Here is a 22,107-nt window from a genome sequence, read left to right as displayed (position 1 = left end):
ATCTTAAAGCTAGTTGATATGGATTTGTATGTGATATTAACATTTCCAGGCTTGTCCGATCGATTTCTTGCTGCTATTTCTCTAGGCCGATTACTTTGCGAAAAAAAAATTTTGAGGTGTATGGTCACTGTTTACCAATCATGCCCATAAAGTGTTTGATTATTTTTGATGTTTTAGTTTAATGTTGAACTTTAGCATATTTAGTTTGATCTTTAGTATATTTATTTGGGTACATGTTTACTTATTGGGTTTTAGTTTTAGTTCTAATATAGTAGCTTGATTTGATTCCCTTTAGCTAAAAGTCACATTTAGATCAACATGTTTCAGATATATAAGTTTCATAAAATGCGAGATCTTGCTATTTTTCTCTTTACAGATTTTGGTTGTAGTCTCTTTTACTCTAAATTGTTGCCTTAATTTCGTGCATTACTAGTATGATCTTTTTATTAAGTGGAGTTTAGAATTAGCTTTAACCTCGAAGTCAGTTTATGTGTTGTTTTATTGTGAACTTTGACAAGAGTTCTTATTTTTATTTTTTTTATTTTTTTATTTTTTATTTTATTTTATTTTATTTTATTTTATTTATTTTCTAGCCTGAAATTTTTCTAAGTTTGTTCATTCTTTGATGCCTTATGATTTTGCATTCTAATTTGGTCTGTATTAATTTGTGGTTGTGGGTTGATCACTACTTCTAACACATCATTATATTTACGTGAATGCTTTTCTCATGTCTACCTTACTTGACTCTTGATATAATTATAACTACTAATTAAAAATCGTTCAATGCCTTTGATGATATTCAAGCGGTAGCATTTATTTTATTTCACTACTTTCTTATATTAAGCCATTGAGTTGTTTCTTACATTGTATTTGTTTGTGTTTGCATGTGAAATCTATTCGGGTCCTCGCGAACTCTATCTTTGCATTTTCCTTTGGGCCATGGAGGCCCAATTATATTTCTACTCGAGTCAGCCAACTGTGAATATCGACGTATAGGTCCAGGAGTTGAAAGAATGAAGCAGTTTAGAGAATTGATAGATTGGGCCAAAGGCCCGCTCTTTATTTTAAAAAATTGTATTTTGTTATTTTGGGCCTAAGCCTTTGTCATTTTATTTATTATTATCTTGTTAGAACTTAGGATAGGTGGAAGATGGGCCCAAAGAAATAAAATCCAATTTAGTCTAGGACAGGTACAAAGGTGGCAAAAATTGGGCCAAAGGCCCAAAACGAAAATAGGCCCAAGTACTGGTACAGGCGGACAGGAAACCAGACTTGGGCCCAAATTTTCCTCTTTACTTTATCATTTTATATTTGTTTACCTGCCATTACTTGCAGTTAATCTTAAGGTTATTACGATTTAATTTCCCCGACAAACAGCTATTCTAAACCAATCTTTTAAAAATCGACCATTTAAGAACTCATTTTCCTTTACCTTAAAACTTAATTTTTCAAAGTATTTAACTGATATAGTGTCTTAATATTTCCCCGTTTCTCCCTTAAAATGGTCCTAACTATAAAATTGTTCAATTCAAGTTAAGTCAAATAAATTTAACCAAATAGTTAATTGCCGGATAATCGCATATTAGCAGGCATTTCGGGTGCTTTCAAACTCTTCCCGAAATGCTAATATGAACCTCGAACTCCTTTTAATATTTTCATTAGATTTCTGTTTTAGTCTTTTGAAAAAATAGTTTTCTTGATTTTTTTTAAAAAATTAAGTGGCGACCCATAAAATCAGTGAAATATATTTTCTTAATAAAACAAGATGCACATTTTTGTTTGATAAAATAGATGTCAAAATGTCATAGTTGGAAGGCTATTTGAAAAGAAAAGCATATTTATGTGATAATCTAAGAATATGTTTAATTCTGTTTGAAGACTAAAAAAAAAACTTTTGTAGTTATGTACTCCATGTAAAATTTGATTGTGTCTGATTTTTGTAGACTAAAAACTTTAGTAGTTTTTTACTCTGGATAAATTAGACTATGCTATTGGTTTGAAGAATATGAAAACTTCACATAACAAGTCAATGTTGTACTTTTGACTTTCTATAAACTTCATTGTTATATAAAAACAAATTGTACAAAAAATTTTATCTTTATTGTTAGTATTCTAAATACTAAGTGGTATGTCTATCTGTGATAGAGGAAAAAAATACCAGTGACTTAGAGTTTGTGATTTTGTGCCTCTATGGAATGAACTTTGACATTGTGTAAAGATTGTCAAAGAGAATTAAAGCACTATAATACTTTTGTAGAATAACTAGATATAGGACCCCGTGTCAGCACGGAGCCCAATATATATATATATATATTTATTTTAATTTATGTCATATTATGGAATTTGAGAAGTTATTGAAATTTTTATATGGATTTAAAAATATTTTAAATTTTTAGCTATTGTGATTTGTAGTACTTTTTTTTAACATAATTTTGAAAAAAATATTTATTACTCTGTTTGTTCTAATTTATGTGGCACACGCAGAATTTTAAATATTAAGCATTTTTTATATGTCTCTTTAATATATTAAGTTGTTAATTATTGTATTTTATTTTACATTTTGAACCTAATTTTTTAATAATATATGTTATTTGCCATGTCCCAATTTATGTGACATTAATTGATAGATTTGTTGGAGTCGAGAGATTTATTTTGTTAATTATTGTAATTTATAGTTTTTTTTCCGTCAATTTCAAACAATATATGTTGTTAATTGATAGAATACTTTTAATGTAATTTTTTTTTAAAAATATGTGTGACTCTCCATGTCCCAATTTATGTGGCACATGTAAAGTTTTGACAATTAACCAAAATTTTAATACATTTAAAAAAATATTTTTAAGTCGTTAAATTTTAAGTAATAAGTAATTTAAATTGTTGTATTATTTATTACAATTTATAATACTTTTAAAGTAGTTAAAATATTGTACAATTTATTATGATTTATAACACTTTTTTTAAAAATTTATGTCATATTATGGAATTTGAGAAGTTATTGAAATTTTATATGATTTTAAAAATATTTTAAATTGTTAGCTATTGTGATTTGTAGTACTTTTTTTAACAGAATTTTGAAAATAATATTTATTAATCTATTTGTTCTAATTTATGTGGCAGATGTAGAATTTCAAATATTAACCCTTTTTTATATGTCTCTTTAATATATTAAGTTGTTAATTATTGTATTTTATAGTACATTTTGAACCTAATTTTTTAATAATATATGTTATTTGCCATGTCCCAATTTATGTGGCATTAATTGATAGATTTGTTGGAGTCGAGAGATTTATTTTGTTAATTATTGTAATTTATAATTTGTTTTTCGTCAATTTCGTCAACTATTTTTTTTATTATTTATTGTAATTTATTGTTTATTTTTCGTCAATTTCAAACAATATATGTTTATCATATAATCCATTTCATGTGGTACCAATAGAATTTAGAGAATCAATTAAATTTTGTATATAAGTTTTAAATAATTAAGCTGTTAATTATTGTAATGTATAGTATTACTTATATTATTTTTAAATATATTTAAATATTATATGTTAGGTTTTTTTATCCTAATTTATATGGCATTGATAGAATTTAAAGTGTCAAATAATTGTTAATTATTGTAATAGATAATATGGAGTATTTAAGTCATTTATAGTATAGTATAATTAATATATAATATGTAGTATTTAAGTGTTATATTATGGAATTTGAGAAGTTATTGAAATTTTTATATGATTTTAAAAATATTTTAAATTGTTAGCTATTGTGATTTGTAGTACTTTTTTTTAAAATAATTTTTAAAATAATATTTATTACACTATTTGTTCTAATTTATGTGGCACATGCAGAATTTCAAATATTAACCATTTTTTATATGTCTCTTTAATATATTAAGTTGTTAATTATTGTATTTTATAGTACATTTTTAACCTATTTTTTTAATAATATCTGTTATTTGTCATGTCCCAATTTATGTGGCATTAATTGATAGATTTGTTGGAGTCGAAAGATTTATTTTGTTAATTATTGTAATTTATAGTTTCTTTTTCGTCGATTTCAAACAATATATGTTGCTAATTGATAGAATACTTTTAATGTAATTTAAAAAAAAATATATGTGTGACTGTCCATGTCTCAATTTATGTGGCACATGTAAAGTTTTGACAATTAATCAAAATTTTAATACATTTAAAAAAATATTTTTAAGTCGTTAAATTTTAAGTAATTTAAATTGTTGTATTATTTATTACAATTTATAATGCTTTTAAAGTAGTTTAAATATTGTACTATTTATTATGATTTATAACACTTTTTTTAAAATTTATGTCATATTATGGAATTTGAGAAGTTATTGAAATTTTTATATGATTTTAAAAATATTTTAAATTGTTAGCTATTGTGATTTTTAGTACTTTTTTTTAACATAATTTTGAAAGTAATATTTATTACTCTATTTGTTCTAATTTATGTGGCACATGCAGAATTTTAAATATTAACCCTTTTTTATGTCTCTTTAATATATTAAGTTGTTAATTATTGTATTTTTTAGTACATTTTGAACCTAATTTTTTAATACTATATGTTATTTGCCATGTCCCAATTTATGTGGCATTAATTGATAGATTTGTTGGAGTCGAGAAATTTATTTTGTTAATTATTGTAATTTATAGTTTCTTTTTCGTCAATTTCAAACAATATGTGTTGTTAATTGATAGATTTTTTGGAGTGGACTATTTTTTTATTAATTATTGTAATTTATTGTTTCTTTTTCGTCAATTTCAAACAATATATGTTTATTATATAATCTATTTTATGTGGTACCAATAGAATTTAGAGACTCAATTAAATTTTTTATATAAGTTTTAAATAATTAAGCTGTTAATTATTGTAATGTATAGTATTACTTATATTATTTTTAAATATATTTAAATATTATATGTTAGGTTTTTTCTCCTAATTTATATGGAATTGATAGAATTTAAAGTGTCAAATAATTGTTAATTATTGTAATAGATAATATGAAGTATTTAAGTCATTTATAGTATAGTAATTAATATATAATATATAGTATTTAAGTGTTATATTATGGAATTTGAGAAGTTATTGAAATTTTTATATGATTTTTAAAATATTTTAAATTCATAACTATATATTTCAATGTACAAGATTTTGATAAAATAAAATCTTTAAAGTTATATTATAATGTTTTTGAAATTTAAATTATTAAAACATATATAATTATTTTATAGAAAAAAATAATATCATATAAAATTAAATGAAAAGGATAATAAATTCAACTTTTACCATGATAAGGTTGAAAAATATTATTTAAGTGGAAGGAGGTGGGGCCCACTTATATATTTTATATAGTAAGTATTGGACATTTGTAATGATTTAATTGGAACAATGGTAGTAAATCCTAAACTCTTCTAATATATAGTAATATTTTCAAAAGAAGTTTCATGTTGCCAATGACACTTTGATAGCATGAGAAAAAACATATGTGGAAAAACTATTTTTAAATACTTGAAAAATATTTTTGAGATCAGTTCTATGCTTATGACAAAGATAAAAATAGAATTAGTGTCTAATTTAAATTTGGAGCACAAGATATGAAATTCGATGATACTTTTGTATTATGTTAGACCCACAAAATTCTTGGAATATATTTGATATTGTGGTCATTGAGTTTCTCTTTTACAAGTATATGGTATGACTAGTATGTAACTACCAAATTATATGTATACGTGTTCAAAATGATTGAGTTCTTTTATGAAAAAACGTCACTTAAAATGTTGTGACTTTTCATGAAAAGATACGTCTATTAAATATAACTATTTGTATATGCATGAATGTTGGTGAATAGTCATTTGTCATGTTTTGTAAAAGAAGCATTTGGACTATATTGCCTTTATTGGACCCGATGAAACTATGTTCAAGGGTAGTTTTATAACAATCCAATTGAAAGTTATGGAAATGTCCTTCCGAAAAGGACATTTGACAAGGTGATGACTCTAAACAATGTTTGTATCACACAAAATTGTACGAAATACGAACAAAATATTTGTGAGAAAAAGCTACCTCGCGGAAAGCTTTTCAAACTCAATATTTTTATTTGTTCCTACTTGCTTGAGTCAAACTGTTTGTGACATGAACACTTGGGGCATGTCAATTACAAAACCTTGTACGGAAAACTGATCAACTTAGAAGTTTTGTCTAACTTTGAGTGCAATAAATAAAAATGTCAAGTTTTTGTGGAATCTAAATATGCTGAACATTCTTATAAATCTATTGAAAGGAATTCTAATCCCTTAGAGTTGATTTACTCTGACATTTGTGATATGAAGTCAACACCATCTCGTGGTGGAAAAAAGTATTTCATAACTTTCATCGACAATTGCATTGGAAACGACTGTCTATTTGCTGAATGGTAAGGATGAAGCAATAGAAATGTCTAGACAATATAATATTTAAGTTGAAAATCAGTTGGGATAAAGATAAGAAGTGATAGGGATGGAGTATATATAAATCTCCTTTTGCATAAATATGTTTGGAAAATGGATTTATCCATCAAACTACTGTCCTATTCACCTAAATCTAATGGAATTGCAAAATGGAAAAAAAAATAACCGAACTTTGAAGAAAATGATGGTTGAATTACTTATAAGTTCAGGTTTATCACAAGACTTGTGTGGAAGAACTATCCTTACTGCAAAAGGGAATAACAAAAAGTTGTCTTTTCAGAAAGAAAGATATTTTGTTTGTTCAGGACACAATCTATTCCATATGAGGAATGGAAAGCAAGGAAATCCAACTTGAAATACTTCAGAGTGTGGGGTGCCTAGCAAAAGTCTAAGTTGCTATTCCTAAAAGGATTAAAATACGACCTATGATTGTGGACTGTAAAATTAGACTTAAGTAGTCTAGTAAAGGGTCTAAAAGACCTTGGAAAGAAAAAAAGAGAATGTACTTAATAAAGAGATTCAGAGGCATAGTAAATGTCAAAGGACATCTATTTCCTTCGAATATGATTTTGTAACATTTCTTGTGTCTTCTGTAGACTCATCCTTCTGGAAAGATGGTGTCAATAGTGAGATTGATGCAATCTTGAGCAACCATATTAGAAGTTAATTGATCTTCTTCCAGAAAATAAACCCTTGGGTTCAAAGTGAATCTTCAGAAGGAAAATGAAAGTCGATGGAACTATTGACAAATATAAAGCAAGACTTTTTGTCAAAGGCTTTAGACAAAAACAAGGTCTTGATCTTGTCGATATATACTCGTCAGTAACTAGAATTACATCCATTCGAATGTTAATATTATTAGTTGCGGTATATGACCTCCAAATTCATCAAATGAATGTGAAAACAACTTTCTTAAATGGAGAATCGGAGGAAGAAATTTACATGGAACAACCCTAGGGTTTTGTGGTTCCTGGTGTTGACACCCAATTTCGGACCTCCACAATAAATATTAATTATCAAACTTCTTAAATTTCAAGCGATTTAAAATAATTAACTTTATAAAATTAAAAATATTTTTCAAGTTATTTTAAATAGTTTTGTCACTTTTTATAATTTTTAAATAATATATATGTCTTAAATAGCTATGTATATAATTAGTATATTTTATGAATATTTGAAATTGTCTCAAAAAGATTTTAGTTTTAGTTAAATATTTTGTCAATTAGTTTGGTTTAAGTAATAGTTTATATTTTTAAATTAGTTAGTTTATAATTTAGTTAATTATTTTATTTCGTTAAGATTAAGAAACTCATTAATTAATTAAAATTAATTCATTTTATTTAATTTTAGCTGAATTCACTAACTAAATCAATTTGGCTATCCCTTAAACTTTGGTTGGCAATAATTGCAATTAGTTTGGCCGTTCATTCAAATCTTCAGCAGCCCACAACCCCAGTACCGTAGCCCAGCCTCTTTGTCCATTTTCCCCACATTCCATTTTAATTTCCAATACAGCCCACCAATTCCCAGCTGACCCAACTCCCTGAACCGACCCACCTTTCCAATTCTAAAGAAAACCCAAAACAGACGCGTACAATTCACCCAAAACAGACCCGACCCCGTATGCATCTCTCTCCTTCACGCGGCGTGAACAGCAACGTTCACAAATGTTTGCTAGCAATGTTCACAAATCAGAAGCGATGCAGTACACTGCTCATTTTGTCGTCTTCCTCATTTTCCCTCTGCAGCAGCGCGATTCAGAGCAGCAGGGCGACGTGCTTTCGTCCTTGTGGCCTCGAGATAGAGCCATGTTACCCGCCAAGGACATCGAATCGATCGAAGCCGTCCACCGCCCTTTCCTCTTCTGGAATGAGACGAATTTTCGGAGGAAAATGTGTCTCTCCGGAAATGGTGAAAGATTTGGGGGATTTTGAATTTCAAATTTGAGGCCCTCGTTTCTGCCCCTTTTTCGTCCCTTTCCCCCCAAAAATCGAAGACCCGAGCTCCCCTCTATAAGTTTCAGTATTATAGGGAAGAAACAGGAGGAAAAAAAAAGATTCTGGTTTTCAGAGATAGCTTACGTTGGAAGAAAATATTGGAGGAAAAGTTAGAGAGTTTTCGGGCAAAATACAGAGAGCAGTTTAAGCAAAAAAATAGTTATAATATAATTGAAATACTTTCCGAGATAGAAAACTTGCTCGGATTTCTGTTTGAGTTCCCTGTTCGTTGTATGTGTTCCGGTTCTCGCGGTGGTAAAGTCGTCCTTAGCTCGCTTGTCTTCAGTTCGCTGTCCCCAAAAGGCAATACTTATTTTGATTCAAGTAGTTGTTGCTCTTAATGCGTTGACGTTTGATTCTCAATCATGTGAGCTGTTCGAATGTTATTATTTCAGGAGTATTTTGACTTATTGTTGATTGGAAGTTAATAGTGTAGTTGGTCTGTTGATCTTTCAATTTCTGTTGCTCAAAGTCTGGCTGATCTCATTTTAATATCGAGATGATTTCTTCATGCTAGTGACTTCTTATCCCATTACACAACCTCATCTTGTTGTCTATGGTTTGTGGTGTCGTTTTAAGTTCTAAATTTAGCTGCTATAAGTGGGTATGTTTCATGTTGTGGGCTGATTTTTGTTTTGCATCTCGACTAGTAAATAGCATGAAAGGAATAATTTACTGCCTCATTTTTATGTTTATCTTCTTTTAAGTTGTTTCTGATTCGGTTAAGTATGCGGTGTAATGCTTGGTTATTTGGGTTTGGTGTAACTCGATTAGGATAATTATGTGTTTTTTAGTTCATAAGGCATTTGAATCCTTAAAAGATAATGTTATCTTAAAATTAAATCATATGTTACTTTTTTATATATATAATTTTGCTTTAAAGAATATCAATAACTTGGATTTTTCTTCATTAGTTGAGCTTTTGGCTTCTCGTTATCCTGTTTAGTTTTAAGAACTTCACTTTGTATTGTTTGATGGGATTTAACATGTGAGTTGTATTCTTTGTTGAAAGTTTGATTAATTGCTTAGAATTTTTATAATCCATTTGTCGTGATAATCTATTGCTAGTAAATTTTTGTTACAGTATAATCATTTTTTTCTTTGTTTGCTTTGTTTATAATTTCATTTGAAAAATGTCCAGTCTTCACTAGCTATCCAAAGGGACGAATACCTTGTCTAGCTTCTGTAAATACCATGTTAGCATGACATAGTGTTTCCCTGTTATTCATTATATATATATATATATATTTTTGCTTAAGTTGGTAAATCTATCAAATTTTTTCATGTGAATTTATTTTGTTCATTTTTAGATAAATGAGTTGAGTGATTTTTAAAGATAAAAACTTTAAGTCGAGTGATTTTATTGATACAGAACAAAGTCCAATGACTTTATTAGATGATTTCTCATAGGTTGAGTGACCTTTTAAGATATTAACTCCTTTATTGCTTGATTAAGTATCCTGGGATCAGAACGAGGAATTGGTTATGTTTCACCCTAATTAGTCCGGGTTGATCCATGTCGTGTGGTATTTCAAGCTTGAATAAATAAATTGCTCTCCATATTTATTTGTCTATTCTGATGCTACCATATGTTGTCTTATCCTTGTCCTCATGGCATTTTGACAACATAAAAAATTGTTTATTGATTTTTTTTATGGCAGTAGCTCGCTAGCTTGCTCTAGTGTTATTATTTAACGAAAACTTTCAATATTTTGATTAAAGGCTTGTCGACTTAGTTAGCATTTTTTTTCTTTAAAAAACTAATAGCATCTGCTTATTATCTTTTACTTAATTGGTTGTTTAGTCATTTGTGTGTGATTGCATCTTTTCCCTATTTATAAGTATACTACCAAGTTGTCACATTGATGTGTTAGTGCCTCTTTTGGTCACTCCTTCAAAATTTGTTGTTTTCCAGCATACGTCTTCTCGAGTCAAGGCATATACATTTTAGAGTTTGACCCTTTTTATTCTCTATTTATATTAGATTGTGTATTAATCCTTTGCCATTTCCTTTCGTTGCATGTAAAATCTGTCCAAGTCCTCACGGACTGTATCTTTGCATTTCCAAGGGGGCCATGAAGGCCCCAAAATTATTTTACCGAGTCAGATCCCCCGAAAATTTGGTGAACAAGGTTCGGAGCAGATATACACCAGTATACATCTAGTGCATACGAAAGAGGGAAAATGGGCCTAAAGGCCCCGAATTTCAAAAAGTTGTATTTTGTTAGTTTGGGCCTAAGCCCCTCTCATCTTGCTTATTATTATTTGGTTGTTAGAAGTTTAGGTCAGGTGCAGGTGACTCAAATGGGCCCAAGTACTGGCCCAGGCGGATAGGAAACCAGACTTGGGTCCAGGTCTCTCTCTTTGTTTATTGTGTTTGTTTATTTGTTAATAATTGCTATCAATTTTAAGGTTTCAAACATTCAATCCCCTAGAAGACACCCATTTTGAATTAATTACTTAACTAAATTATTAGTCTTTACTTGACTAAAAATAAATAAATAAATAATTTTACAAAAATACTTCACTTAGATAATATTTCAACATTCTTCTTTTTTCCTGAAATGGTCTTAACTATAAAATTGTGTAATTCAAATTAAGTCAAATAATTAATTATCGGATAACCGCATATTAGCGGGTGTTTCGGGTGCTTTAAACCCCTTCCCGAAATGCTAATAAGAACCTCGAACCCCTTTTTAAGTTTTCATTAGATTTCTGTTTTAGTCTTTTGAAAACAATAGTTTTCTTAATTTTATTTTAAAATTAAGTGGACTCTTAAAATCAGTCTAAAATAATATTTTATAATAAAACACCTTGTAAAGAAAAGAAAGTGTGCGAACTTGTTAAGTCATTTTATGAACTAAAACAAGCACCCAAACAATGACATAAGAAATTTAACTAAACCAAATTGGCAAATGTATTTAAGAATGATGGAAGTGATAAATGTGTTTACATTAAAATCACAAGGTCATTGTTTGTTTGTATATTGATGATAAGTTGACCATCAGTAGAGACACTAATGACATAAATGCTACTAAATGTATGCTAGAAAGCAAGTTTAATATGAAAGATTTTGGAGTTGCTGATGCGATCTTAGGTATAAGAATCCATAGAACTCTATAATTTTAGCATTTTCACGGTCTCATTGCATCAAAAAGGTACTTGACTAGTTCAAATATTTGGATTTCAATATTGTCAAGACTCCAATAAGTGTGAGCTTTGCAATTCAAATGAGTGAAGGCGAAAGTGACACACAATTGGATTGTGCTAGAGTATTGGGAAGTATGATGTATATCAAGAAGTGTATGCGATCAGATATAGTATGTGCTATTAATAAACTGAGTCAGTTCACGAGTGATCCCAATCGAACTCATTGGATGACAAGAGTTTTGGGGTATTTAAAACATACTCAAAATATGTCGTGCATTATAACAAATATACTGCAGTATTGAAAGAATATAGTGATGCAAATTGGATCACCGAAATCAAATGAAGTAAAATCCACGAGTGGATATGTATTTACTCTTGGTAGAGGAGCAATCTCTTGGAAACCTTCCAAAAAGACATGTATCGCTAGCTCTACAATGATCTCCGAGCTAAGTGCTCTAGATAAGGCCGGTGAATAAGTTGAAAGACTCTGGAATTTCTTGATAGATATTCTTTTTTGGCCCAAACCATTGGTATCAGTATACATACACTTTGATAGTCAAGATGCAATAGGTAGGACATGGAGCATGATGTATAATGGAAAGTCTCGTTATATAAGACATAGACATAATATCGTTAGAAAACAACTACTTTCTAGTGGAATTATCATAATTGACTATGTAAAGTCAAAGGATAATGTGTCAGATCCACTTACAAAAAGGCCTAACTAGAGAGAAAGTTGAAAGATCATCTAAGAGAATGGGTTTACGGCTTAGGACAAGTCATCATGACGGTAACTCTATCTAGCAGACTGGAGATCCCAAGATCTAGATTCAAGGAGAAAAACAAAGTTGTGACTGACGGTTCGACATTGTCAATCAACTCAATCCATTCTCATGATGAAGACAATGTTCAGGAACGAGGTTAAAACATAAGGCTTGTTAATGAGTTAATAAAGCTTAAAGTTTTTAATGATTTTCTAAGTTTGGTAGACTTGACCAAATAGTGTATCTACACGATGACACGGTTAGAAATCACCTATGTGAGTGTGAAGTGTAAGCCGCTTCAAAGAGAATGATTGTTAAAAGCATATTCTTTATACACTCATGAAACCAGGAGGTGTTCATGGTTGAAACGAACACAACCGTAAGAACCATAAACGGTAAAGGGTTAATTGTGTGACATATGGTTGTCTAGGTATACACCAAAACTCGACGGTTCAAAGATATCGCATCTACCGATTGACCAATTATATCCAACATATGTTCACTACGGAAAGTCCAAGGGGAAACTTACTTATCCAGATGCAATTAATTCTTACTTGTAAAGCACACATACTTGTCCGTTTCTTTGTCTTGGAGTCATTCCCCATTCATACGGGGGATTGTTGGGTTTTAAAAGGTGTGAATGGAAAATGAAGAGTTGCGAATTTTATGAAGAGTTGTGACTTTTATGAAAATTTGCGATTTTTATGAAGAGTTGTGACTTTTAATAAAAATTGTGACTTTTATGAAAGGTTGTGACCTTTTCGAAAGATTGTGACTTTTTCAAAGGTTTGTGACCTTTCTGGTAAGGCACAATAAGAACATTTTTACACTATCTTTTGTTTTCTATAAATTGATGGATTTTCCCTCATTTTAGGTGAACGAATTTTTCTGGACTTCTTCTACTACTACTAAATCTAGTATTCTTAGTGTACTTTACTGCCGTTGAGTGGTTCGCTAACTCTGTGGTTTTAGGTAGCGATACACCGGTGAGTAAGATCGTTCTATCCTGGGAGGATATACTCCATTAACCTCGAGTACTTGAGGGGAATAATTTCCTTAAGGGGACACTGTGCATTAAATGGGCTCGATTTTCTTTCTTTGAGAAAAATATTTTTATATTGTTTCTAATCTGTTTCTGCTTCTATTTTCTCTACTAGTTTTAATTTTCTAATTTGAAAATACTCTTTAAACTTCTTTAAACTTTATTGATTCTTACCAAGTTCTTCAAAGTTTTGTTCTAAGTATCTTAGGAATACAAGATGAACAACAACAACTTGATGAAAGGGCGCCCTCAAGATGAAAGACTTTGACGTTTACCTATTTATTAATGATGAATAGAGATGGGAATGCCCTGTTACCGTGTTCAACACTTAAAAGGAAATGAGCTTTATTATAAGGTCCTATGATACCGCAGAGAATACTTTTCTCAAGGAGCCTTCAAAAACCTTAAAAGACCTTGAGAATACTTTTCAGTTTCAGTCATTGGCGTTTACCGATCTAATGAGCTATCAGTCATCTATTGGGGTCTACAATTTTCTTCTCCCCGTAATTTCCATCTAGCATACAAGGTAGTTTTCTGTGTGCCTAACCAAATGATGCCCGAATGTAGTAGACATAGATTAATGGCATGCTAACTTGTGTCCAGACAAATAATTCAACTTGCTAATGGGATAAGAGCTTACCCATGAATAACTCAGAAAGCTTCTCAAAGCTCCCTCCTCAGATTTAGTCCAAATTCTTAGTCGAGTAACTTTTAGATGTGTACTTATACTAAGTTTGCATCCACTATCATTAACTAACAGTATGTACATTAACACTCTACATCCATCCTCTTAAAATCCTAAATTCGCCTTTATAAAAACTGACATTTTTTTCATTATGATAGTATTGGGAAAAGCCTTGAGAAAACAGCTGACTTTTGTTTTGGTTTTAATGCAAGGATCTAATGCATACAAATCGAGAAATAAGACTACATATGTATCATTCAGCTTCCTGATTACTATGAAACAAAATACTTTTGCAATTCTTACACTATCTCCTTTTCATTAATTATACAAATGACTTTGAAGTGTTATTCAATTTCTAATATCACGTCTAGATCTTCACTGAGAGGACTTGCATTTAACTTAGGCGTATCAGTAGCCATAAAAGGATTTGGGGACAAGTTGAGATGGCTCCCATCTCCTTCCATCATCTGAGTAACTTCTTTTATTGAAGGCCTATCATTGGGATGCCACTGTATGCACCAAAGTCCAACAATAGCTAACTTTCTCACAATTGTACCATCTCCTTCTTCCTCTATCCGAATCTTCAATTCTTCCCCTTTCTCCAAATGTCTATATATCCATTCCAAAGAATTCACTTTGCTGTGGTTATTCGTCTTAGGATCCATCTTTATCCTCCCACCAACCATTTCTAACAAGACCATCCCAAAGCTATAAATATCAGACTTATGAGAAACTTTACCAAAGTTTCTTGATAACACTTCTGGTGCAATGTAACCAATGGTTCCCCTAGCAGCTGTCATAGTGACCGCACTTTTTTCTTTAGAACATAGTTTGGCTAGGCCGAAATCACATATTTTGGGGTTCAAGTTCTGGTCTAAAAGGATGTTTTGTGGTTTGATATCGAAATGTAGGATTTGCTGATCACATCCCTGGTGAAGATACTCAATCCCTCTTGCAGTACCCAGAGCAATATGTTGAAGCTTGTTCCAGCTGATGAGTGAGACACTACCCGGGCTTGAGCTCACTGGTAAAATAAACCTTTCAAGTGAATCATTTGGTAGGTATTCGTAGATCAGAGCTCGTCTGAATCCATCAGCACAAAAACCAACCAAACGGACCACGTTAACATGGTGGATTCTCCCAATTGTACCGATTTCATTGATAAATTCTTCCCCTTTACCCTTGGAATCGTGTAGGACTTTTACTGCAACATAGATTTCACTGGAAAGTCTGCCTTTGTATACAGTTCCATAACTCCCTTCTCCTAACTTTTCATTAAAATCATCTGTTATCTTCTTAATATCAGCATAAGCATATCGTGTCGGTCTGATGGCCTTGTAGTCTTCCAAAAACTTTTCAAGTCTAACTCGACTCTCTCTTTCATTTCTACTTGTCAAATAAAGCTTATAAAGTGAGAAGACAATAATGCAAACAAGCGCTGTACCTAAAACTACACCTACAATAATTGAATAAATAACATGTCATAAGCATAAAGGAAAATCAAGTAGGAAACAGATGGAGTGAGAACTTAATCAAACTAACCTGCAATCAAGGGCTGCTTAGATTTAATACCTATTATGGACAAAATAAAAGTGTATGTATGTTAAGTGGTTTTTTATCAACGATGGAAAAACTAGAAAGAAATTTAAGAGATATAAATAGTACCTTTTTGGTTCAATAGCTTTTTGGTTCGATTGAAACAATGAGTTTCCAATAGCTTTATTCCATCCTTGAAACCACAATCCATTCCTTTGAACTCACATTTCCTACAGAGTGGTATGGACCAATTCAGCTGCAGTTTGTTCTTCCTAAATGTGTACCATGCGTATGGGTACTGATGAATTTTTGTGCAAGGCCCAGAGAAGTAGTAGTTGAGGAAATGATCCGTAGGAAAAGCATAAACTTTGTAACCAGAAGAACCAGGACAAGGAACTAATTCATAATCACGATTGGCCGCTAATGGTGCAGAACAATTGAATAGGACTGTGGGATAGTACTTATTTTTGAAATTAGATTGTGACAAATTCAGTTTTGGTAGCTTGGCTGTTATGCACTGGTCAGGATCATAAAGGTGAATTTTCTGTGAGAGATAATCAATCTTTTCAACAACTAAGTGAACAGACGGGGGAAGCTCAAGGATGATGTCTTTTTTATTGTTACAGTGTAGTTCAAAGCCAGGATCATAGCCACAATGTTTTGGTTGATGACTGAGTCTGAATGGGAAATGAACGACGGGACCATCACTCTTGCACCAAGAATCCTCACAACCCACTAGTCTGTGTCCTACACTAAACAATGGGAAAAATACCAACAAAAGTAAGATGGACATTTCTAAAACTCTTACTTGCATTCTTTGGTTTGATATGCTAATATGTGTTGGCAACATTTTCCGACTCTCAAGACTGACTTTTCCTCAATATCTTTTCTTTGAAACTATTCAATTGTGGAGCAGACTTTTCCACATACCTTGCTGTTGGGGGTGGCAAAATGGGTCAAATTTATAGTTATTCGTTGGATTAACCCATTTTAAAAATGGATTGGTTATTCAATTATTTAAAAGACATAATACATAAATGTGCCCTTTAACTTGGTCTCATTTCACATTTATGCCCTTCAACTTTGAATATGCACAAGTAGGCACTTAAACTCGTATAAACTTGAGCAAGTAGACACATGAGTCCTACGTGGCACAATACACGTAGGACACCACGTAGGACAAAAAATTACATGTAGGATGCCATGTTGGACATGTGTGTGTATTTATTCAACTTTATACAAGTTTAACTAGTTGTACACACCCAAAGTTGAAGGGCATAAATGTAATTTGAAGCAAAGTTAAAGGGTATATTTATGTATTATGCCTAATTAAAATTGGATTAAATATGGTGTTGGGTATATAGCATGCGTTAATGGGAAATGGAGGGAAGATGAAAAGAAAGAAACTTGAAAAGTTCTCTTATGCTTTAGTAAAAAGACATTTCTCCCTCATTGGTGGTGGAAAGAAAAATAAAAGTATTTAAATAGATAAACACTTCTATTAGTTGTTAAAAGTGTTGGAAAGAGGGACCCCCTCGCGCCAATGTCGTCACTCGGCTTTGGCTCAATCGAGAAATTATTTTTTGGACAAAGTTTGTTTTAATTATTTAGTTAATAATGTTTTATTATTTAAATAATTAGCTGAAATGTCCCGCCGACCCGACTCGGATCCGCGCGACCAGTTTATTTAACACACTTTCCCATTTTATTTGAATTTCCCACCGTTGGAGATGACTATTCTGAAAGGTTGATAAATACCAGTGATTCTTCAATATCGTGGTGAATAAAATCATTATATCCTGGGAGGATATATTCCAATTCAACCTTGGATACTAGAGAGGAATAATTTCCTTACGAGGACACTGTGCATTCAGTGAGCTCAATTTTCTTTCCATTCTGGTACGTTTTACAGCAATTAGTTTTTGTTAATTAATTTTTGTTCTTTACTATATGATTTAAACTTTGCAAATTTGTTGTTTCTGCAAAGTTCCTGGTTATCAATAGTATTATTTAGAATACCGATTACATAACATATGGATCATCTCATATTATTCATCATAAAATATGGGTAACGTTATCTTCCAATTGCACTCTCCTTCAAATATGTAAGGGGTTGGAATTACTAAAAAGTGCACTTATTAATATTTTTCAAATTTTTCATGTTTGATTGACCTAAATATTTTTCAAACAGACTTTCATATGTAAAGTAACGGAAAAAAATCACAACTTACCTTAAATTAGGAAAATATTTTTCCTCTAATTTAAGAAAATATGACTTCCATATGTTAAGTAAGGGGAAAAAATCACAACTTTCCTTAAATCAGGAAAATATTTTTCAAACTTTCATTAAACCTCACCACCTGAAATGAGTCCAGACAATCCAACTTCCAACCCCGACTCTCGATTGGGTTTACCCATTTTTATCCATATTAAATATGAGTCGAGTCGAATATTTAATCCATTTTCACCTGACTCATTTTTGACCGACCCATATCCGACTTGACCCACCCTTTTCTTCCTGTACTTGGAAAATTCATGACTAGGTCAAATTCAGGCCAATTATAACTCACCTAATTAATCCAGTCTTAAATAGAGGGTAGTTGGAGTGGATAGATATTCATTGACAAGTCATTTTGGGCATAGTCCAAATCAGCACATGGTATATGTGGACTAGATCAGTCTACCTTGTTTGCTAGTAGTAATTTGAAATTATGGGGAGATGAAAAATCAAGACCTAAATAGATGATTGATAGAGTACAGGACATAAGAAAGCTCAACCTTTAATCAACAGTTAACCTCTTTGATATGTCTAGAGGAACCTCTCTTCTAAAATGTATAACAATAATCTTGATCATCTTTCTGAATATTTCTGAAACATGTTATGCTAGGAATAGCGAATTTCACTACTATGTCCGTTCTGCTTGTGGAAATATCCCTGACATAAGATACCCTTTTCGTTTAAAGACTGATCCAAAATATAGTTACCTTTTCGGCTCAAATACTGGTCCAATGCAATTTCCAGAATATGAACTAGCTTGTGAAGGTAACCAAACGGTTATATGGTTATTCTCCAAGAAGTTGCACGTTCAAGCCATCAACTATGTTAATCGGACAATTCACGTCGTAGATCCAACTTTACAAACACAAGATTTATGCTCTCTATTACCTCAGCTTACCAGCCTTCAACAATACATGAATAGTTCGCGTTTTCATCCATATGATAATTACACTAATAATGGATCACAGAGTAGTACTAAAAGAGTAGCAGAGCCTATCTTCATATTCAACTGTCCATTTGCTGTTAATAACTCGACATTTGTGGAAATTAGTGGCTGCAAATTAAGCAGGTACACTTATTTAAAGATTGGAGAAATGAGTGCATCTGAAGTTAGCGATGGATGCAAAGTGGAATTTATAGCCATGACCTCTTGGCCTAATATTAAAAATGACAGCAACATTTCCCTTTCTGATCTTCATCAAGCATTCATCTATGGGTTTGAGCTAATTTATCATCAGAATCTGGAAGTCACAGAAATGATTCATTTAAGTAAGGACGACATGTCTGTTTACTTATTCAATTAATATTCGTTAGCAAAACAAAGAATTCACTACAACTTAAATTTTATGTCTTTGTAGGTCTTTTTCAATGGTTTATCTGTAAGTTCATCTTTTCTCTCTCTAAATATATCAAGTATCCATGGATCTCTGTCAGTTTAAATATGCTAATTTCTGGACTTCAATCTAACCAGGGAACAGAAGGCCGCTACTCTTGTATCTCGAAAGTAAGCTAAGCGCGCTCTTATCCCTTCAACAAGAGAGATTACAATTATTTTTACACAGAGAAGATTTATGATGTTACTCATTCGACTATACAATCTTCACAAAATTTTAGAAAATGTTAAAATTTGATATCTTTTTTTTATTAATAACTACACAAATTGTATGTTTTATATAATACTAATATAGTACTTCACTTCAATATTTGGTGCCTAAGGCAAGGACTTCACTTGCCTTACCTTAGTGCCTGATCCTGCTCATCCTAGAAGCTAGCTAGCTAGCTCATGAGATGAGGAATATCTAAGACACAACACACAACTCTTCCCTCAACTAATGTGGGACACTTAACAATGTAATTGTCAAGAAAAATAAAATTTTCCTGATCATCATTCATCACTATGTATCGTTGGCTTAAGAGCAAGTTACTTTATATGACTTCTCAACCGTGCAATGTATTGGGGAGCAAAATGTGTGATCGGCCTACCGTTCATAATTGGATTTCTGGTGTACAAATTCAAAAGGAGACATTTGTCAATGTATGATACTATTGAAGGCTTTTTGCGAACACAAAACAACTTCATGCCAATCAGATATAATTACTCCCACATAAACAGAATGACCAGAGGATTCAAAGAGAAATTAGGTGAGGGAGGTTATGGCAGTGTATACAAAGGAACGCTTCGAAGTGGAAGAGATGTAGCAGTGAAGATGTTGAGCAAGCCAAAAGCTGGTTGTCAAGACTTCATGAATGAAGTGGCTACCGTTGGAAGGATTCATCATGTCAATGTGGTCGGACTCGTGGGGTATTGTGTTGAAGGAACAAAACGTGCTCTTGTATATGACTTCATGCCCAACGGATCACTCGATAAGTACATCAGCACCAGTCAAGAAGGAAGTCCTCTGTTAAGTTGGCAGAGGAAGTACGACATTATTCTTGGAGTGGCTCGAGGAATTGGGTATTTGCATCGTGGCTGTGATGTACGAATTTTGCATTTTGACATCAAGCCACACAACATTCTTTTGGATGAGAATTTCATTCCAAAGATTTCTGATTTTGGGCTTGCGAAATTATATCCAACAGATTAAAGCATTGTGAATCTCACAGCTGCTTGTGGAACTATTGGATATGTTGCTCCAGAGTTGATCAGCAGAAGCATTGGCGAAATCTCTTACAAAGCTGATGTTTACAGCTTTGGAATGCTGCTAATGGAAATGCTGGACTTGAATAGACATGAAGTTGCAAATGAAGAGAATTCCAGCCAATATTTTCCTTATTATATTTACGATAAGTTCAACAAGGGGAAGGAGATTGTGGTGGATGAAGAAGCGAATGATGATGAGAAGAAGATGGCTAGAAAGCTGAGTTTAGTTGCATTATGGTGCATACAAACAAATCCGATACAACGCCCTTCGATGAGTAAAGTATTAGAAATGCTGGAAGGTGAAATTGAACTGCTAGAAGTACCTCCTCAGCCTCTTCAATCTCCACCTATTGTTTATCAGATGATGGGAAGTTCTATGACATTTTCGTCTGATTCCATGGCTTTGTTAGATAATTCTGCTAATAATATCATATCAAATTAGACATATGTTATGAGTGATTCATAATTAATTTTATGTTTAGGTAAAATGACATATATCTCATGAAGTTTGTTGTAACTATAGTCCCTAAGGGGTATTTCATATCATGAAAAAAGGTGTTATTGTATTGCAATAAAATAAAGAGATTTAGGTGTAAATCATTACAAATAATATGATAGGACTTAGGAGGGAAAGCACAAAATGATGCATGTTTTAGGTGCAAAGAACTCTATTGTTGCTTTGATATGACCAAAAATATAATAATAATTCAAATTCATTCATCAAACACAAATAACTACTCTTTCTAAAAAAAATACTTTTTTTTCGAAAAACACTTTTTGAGAAATAAACAATAAACAGATTTTGAAAGTTTTGCTAAAGGCTATTAGATTTTACGTTTTTCCAAAATTCATACTGTTAAGATTTCTAAACTCACTTTCTTTTTTGAATTTATTGAAAAATTGAATTCAACTTTTATATTATTTGAAGATCAGTTCAAGCACACAGAATTTGTGAAAAAATCAATTATCTTTGGCAGACTGTATTTTAGCAGGCCAAAAGTTGAAGAAGATAAAAAATGAAGAAAGCTATTATTTAATTTTAGGGAAAATTTCTGAGATGCCCCCTAATGTGTGATATTACATTTCTCTCTTCTTTTTTTTTTTTTGGGTAACAATTCTTTAACTTAATTGTTATTAATATGAAAATATCACAACAATCTTAGTGTTTGAATTAACTTATTTTTAGTGATTTTTATCTTCTAAGTTAATTTTTTTTTTTTGTAAGTGTTTGAATGACATAAAATACATTTTAAACACTTTTTTAAAGTTGAAAAAAGTAAAACAAAAAAAATGTCAAAGTTGAATGTTCTCAATTTATGATTTTGGATATTTAACTTATACTTAAAAAAGTCAGTTCATACCCCTTTAATATTCATTAACTTAATCTTTGTTCATTGCCGAATAAAATATGTTTATGAAAGTAATTAAATAATAGTAGTATGTATTAATAAGGGCAAATTGGTCATATTATGATTTTTTACATTAATAATATTTAAATTAGGGAAAAGGGTCAAAATGTCCTTAAACTATGTGAAAGGAACAAAAATGTCTTT

At 31.3% G+C, this 22,107-nt stretch overlaps 4 protein-coding genes and 1 pseudogene across 4 annotated transcripts in view; 3 read left to right on the top strand and 2 right to left on the bottom strand.

The window, feature by feature from the left end:
* Positions 1-22,107, top strand: part of LOC125822539 (probable polyamine oxidase 4) — a 145,261-nt gene that overhangs the window by 67,176 nt on the left and 55,978 nt on the right. The gene's annotated exons all lie outside the window — the stretch shown is intronic.
* On the bottom strand, positions 14,337-15,580 carry LOC125822545 (rust resistance kinase Lr10-like; the record flags this gene model as incomplete). Its single annotated transcript, XM_049501954.1, has 1 exon — positions 14,337-15,580. A coding segment is annotated over one exon (1,137 nt), but the record flags the coding sequence as incomplete, so codon positions are not given.
* Positions 15,745-16,449, bottom strand: LOC125821826 (putative RING-H2 finger protein ATL21A). The gene has a single exon (XM_049501189.1). The coding sequence runs from the start codon at positions 16,447-16,449 to the stop codon at positions 15,745-15,747; it is 705 nt and encodes a 234-aa protein (XP_049357146.1).
* On the top strand, positions 18,441-19,306 carry LOC125822544 (uncharacterized). Its single transcript, XM_049501953.1, has one exon. It carries the CDS (start codon positions 18,441-18,443, stop codon positions 19,215-19,217), a length of 777 nt encoding a protein of 258 aa, XP_049357910.1. The 3' UTR covers positions 19,218-19,306.
* On the top strand, positions 19,620-21,028 carry LOC125822541 (rust resistance kinase Lr10-like; annotated as a pseudogene).

The sequence above is a fragment of the Solanum verrucosum genome, unplaced genomic scaffold (assembly GCF_900185275.1).
Source record: "Solanum verrucosum unplaced genomic scaffold, falcon-dt-bn FXZP01000103.1, whole genome shotgun sequence".
Lineage (NCBI taxonomy): Eukaryota > Viridiplantae > Streptophyta > Magnoliopsida > Solanales > Solanaceae > Solanum > Solanum verrucosum.
The sequence above is the reverse complement of the archived record's forward strand: the minus strand, read 5'-3'. Positions and strand labels throughout refer to the sequence as shown.

Bases quoted from the DNA above. Each gene is read 5' to 3' on its own strand.
- LOC125821826 (XM_049501189.1), bottom strand. From the start codon at position 16,449: ATGCAAGTAAGAGTTTTAGAAATGTCCATCTTACTTTTGTTGGTATTT.
- LOC125822544 (XM_049501953.1), top strand. From the start codon at position 18,441: ATGTCTAGAGGAACCTCTCTTCTAAAATGTATAACAATAATCTTGATC.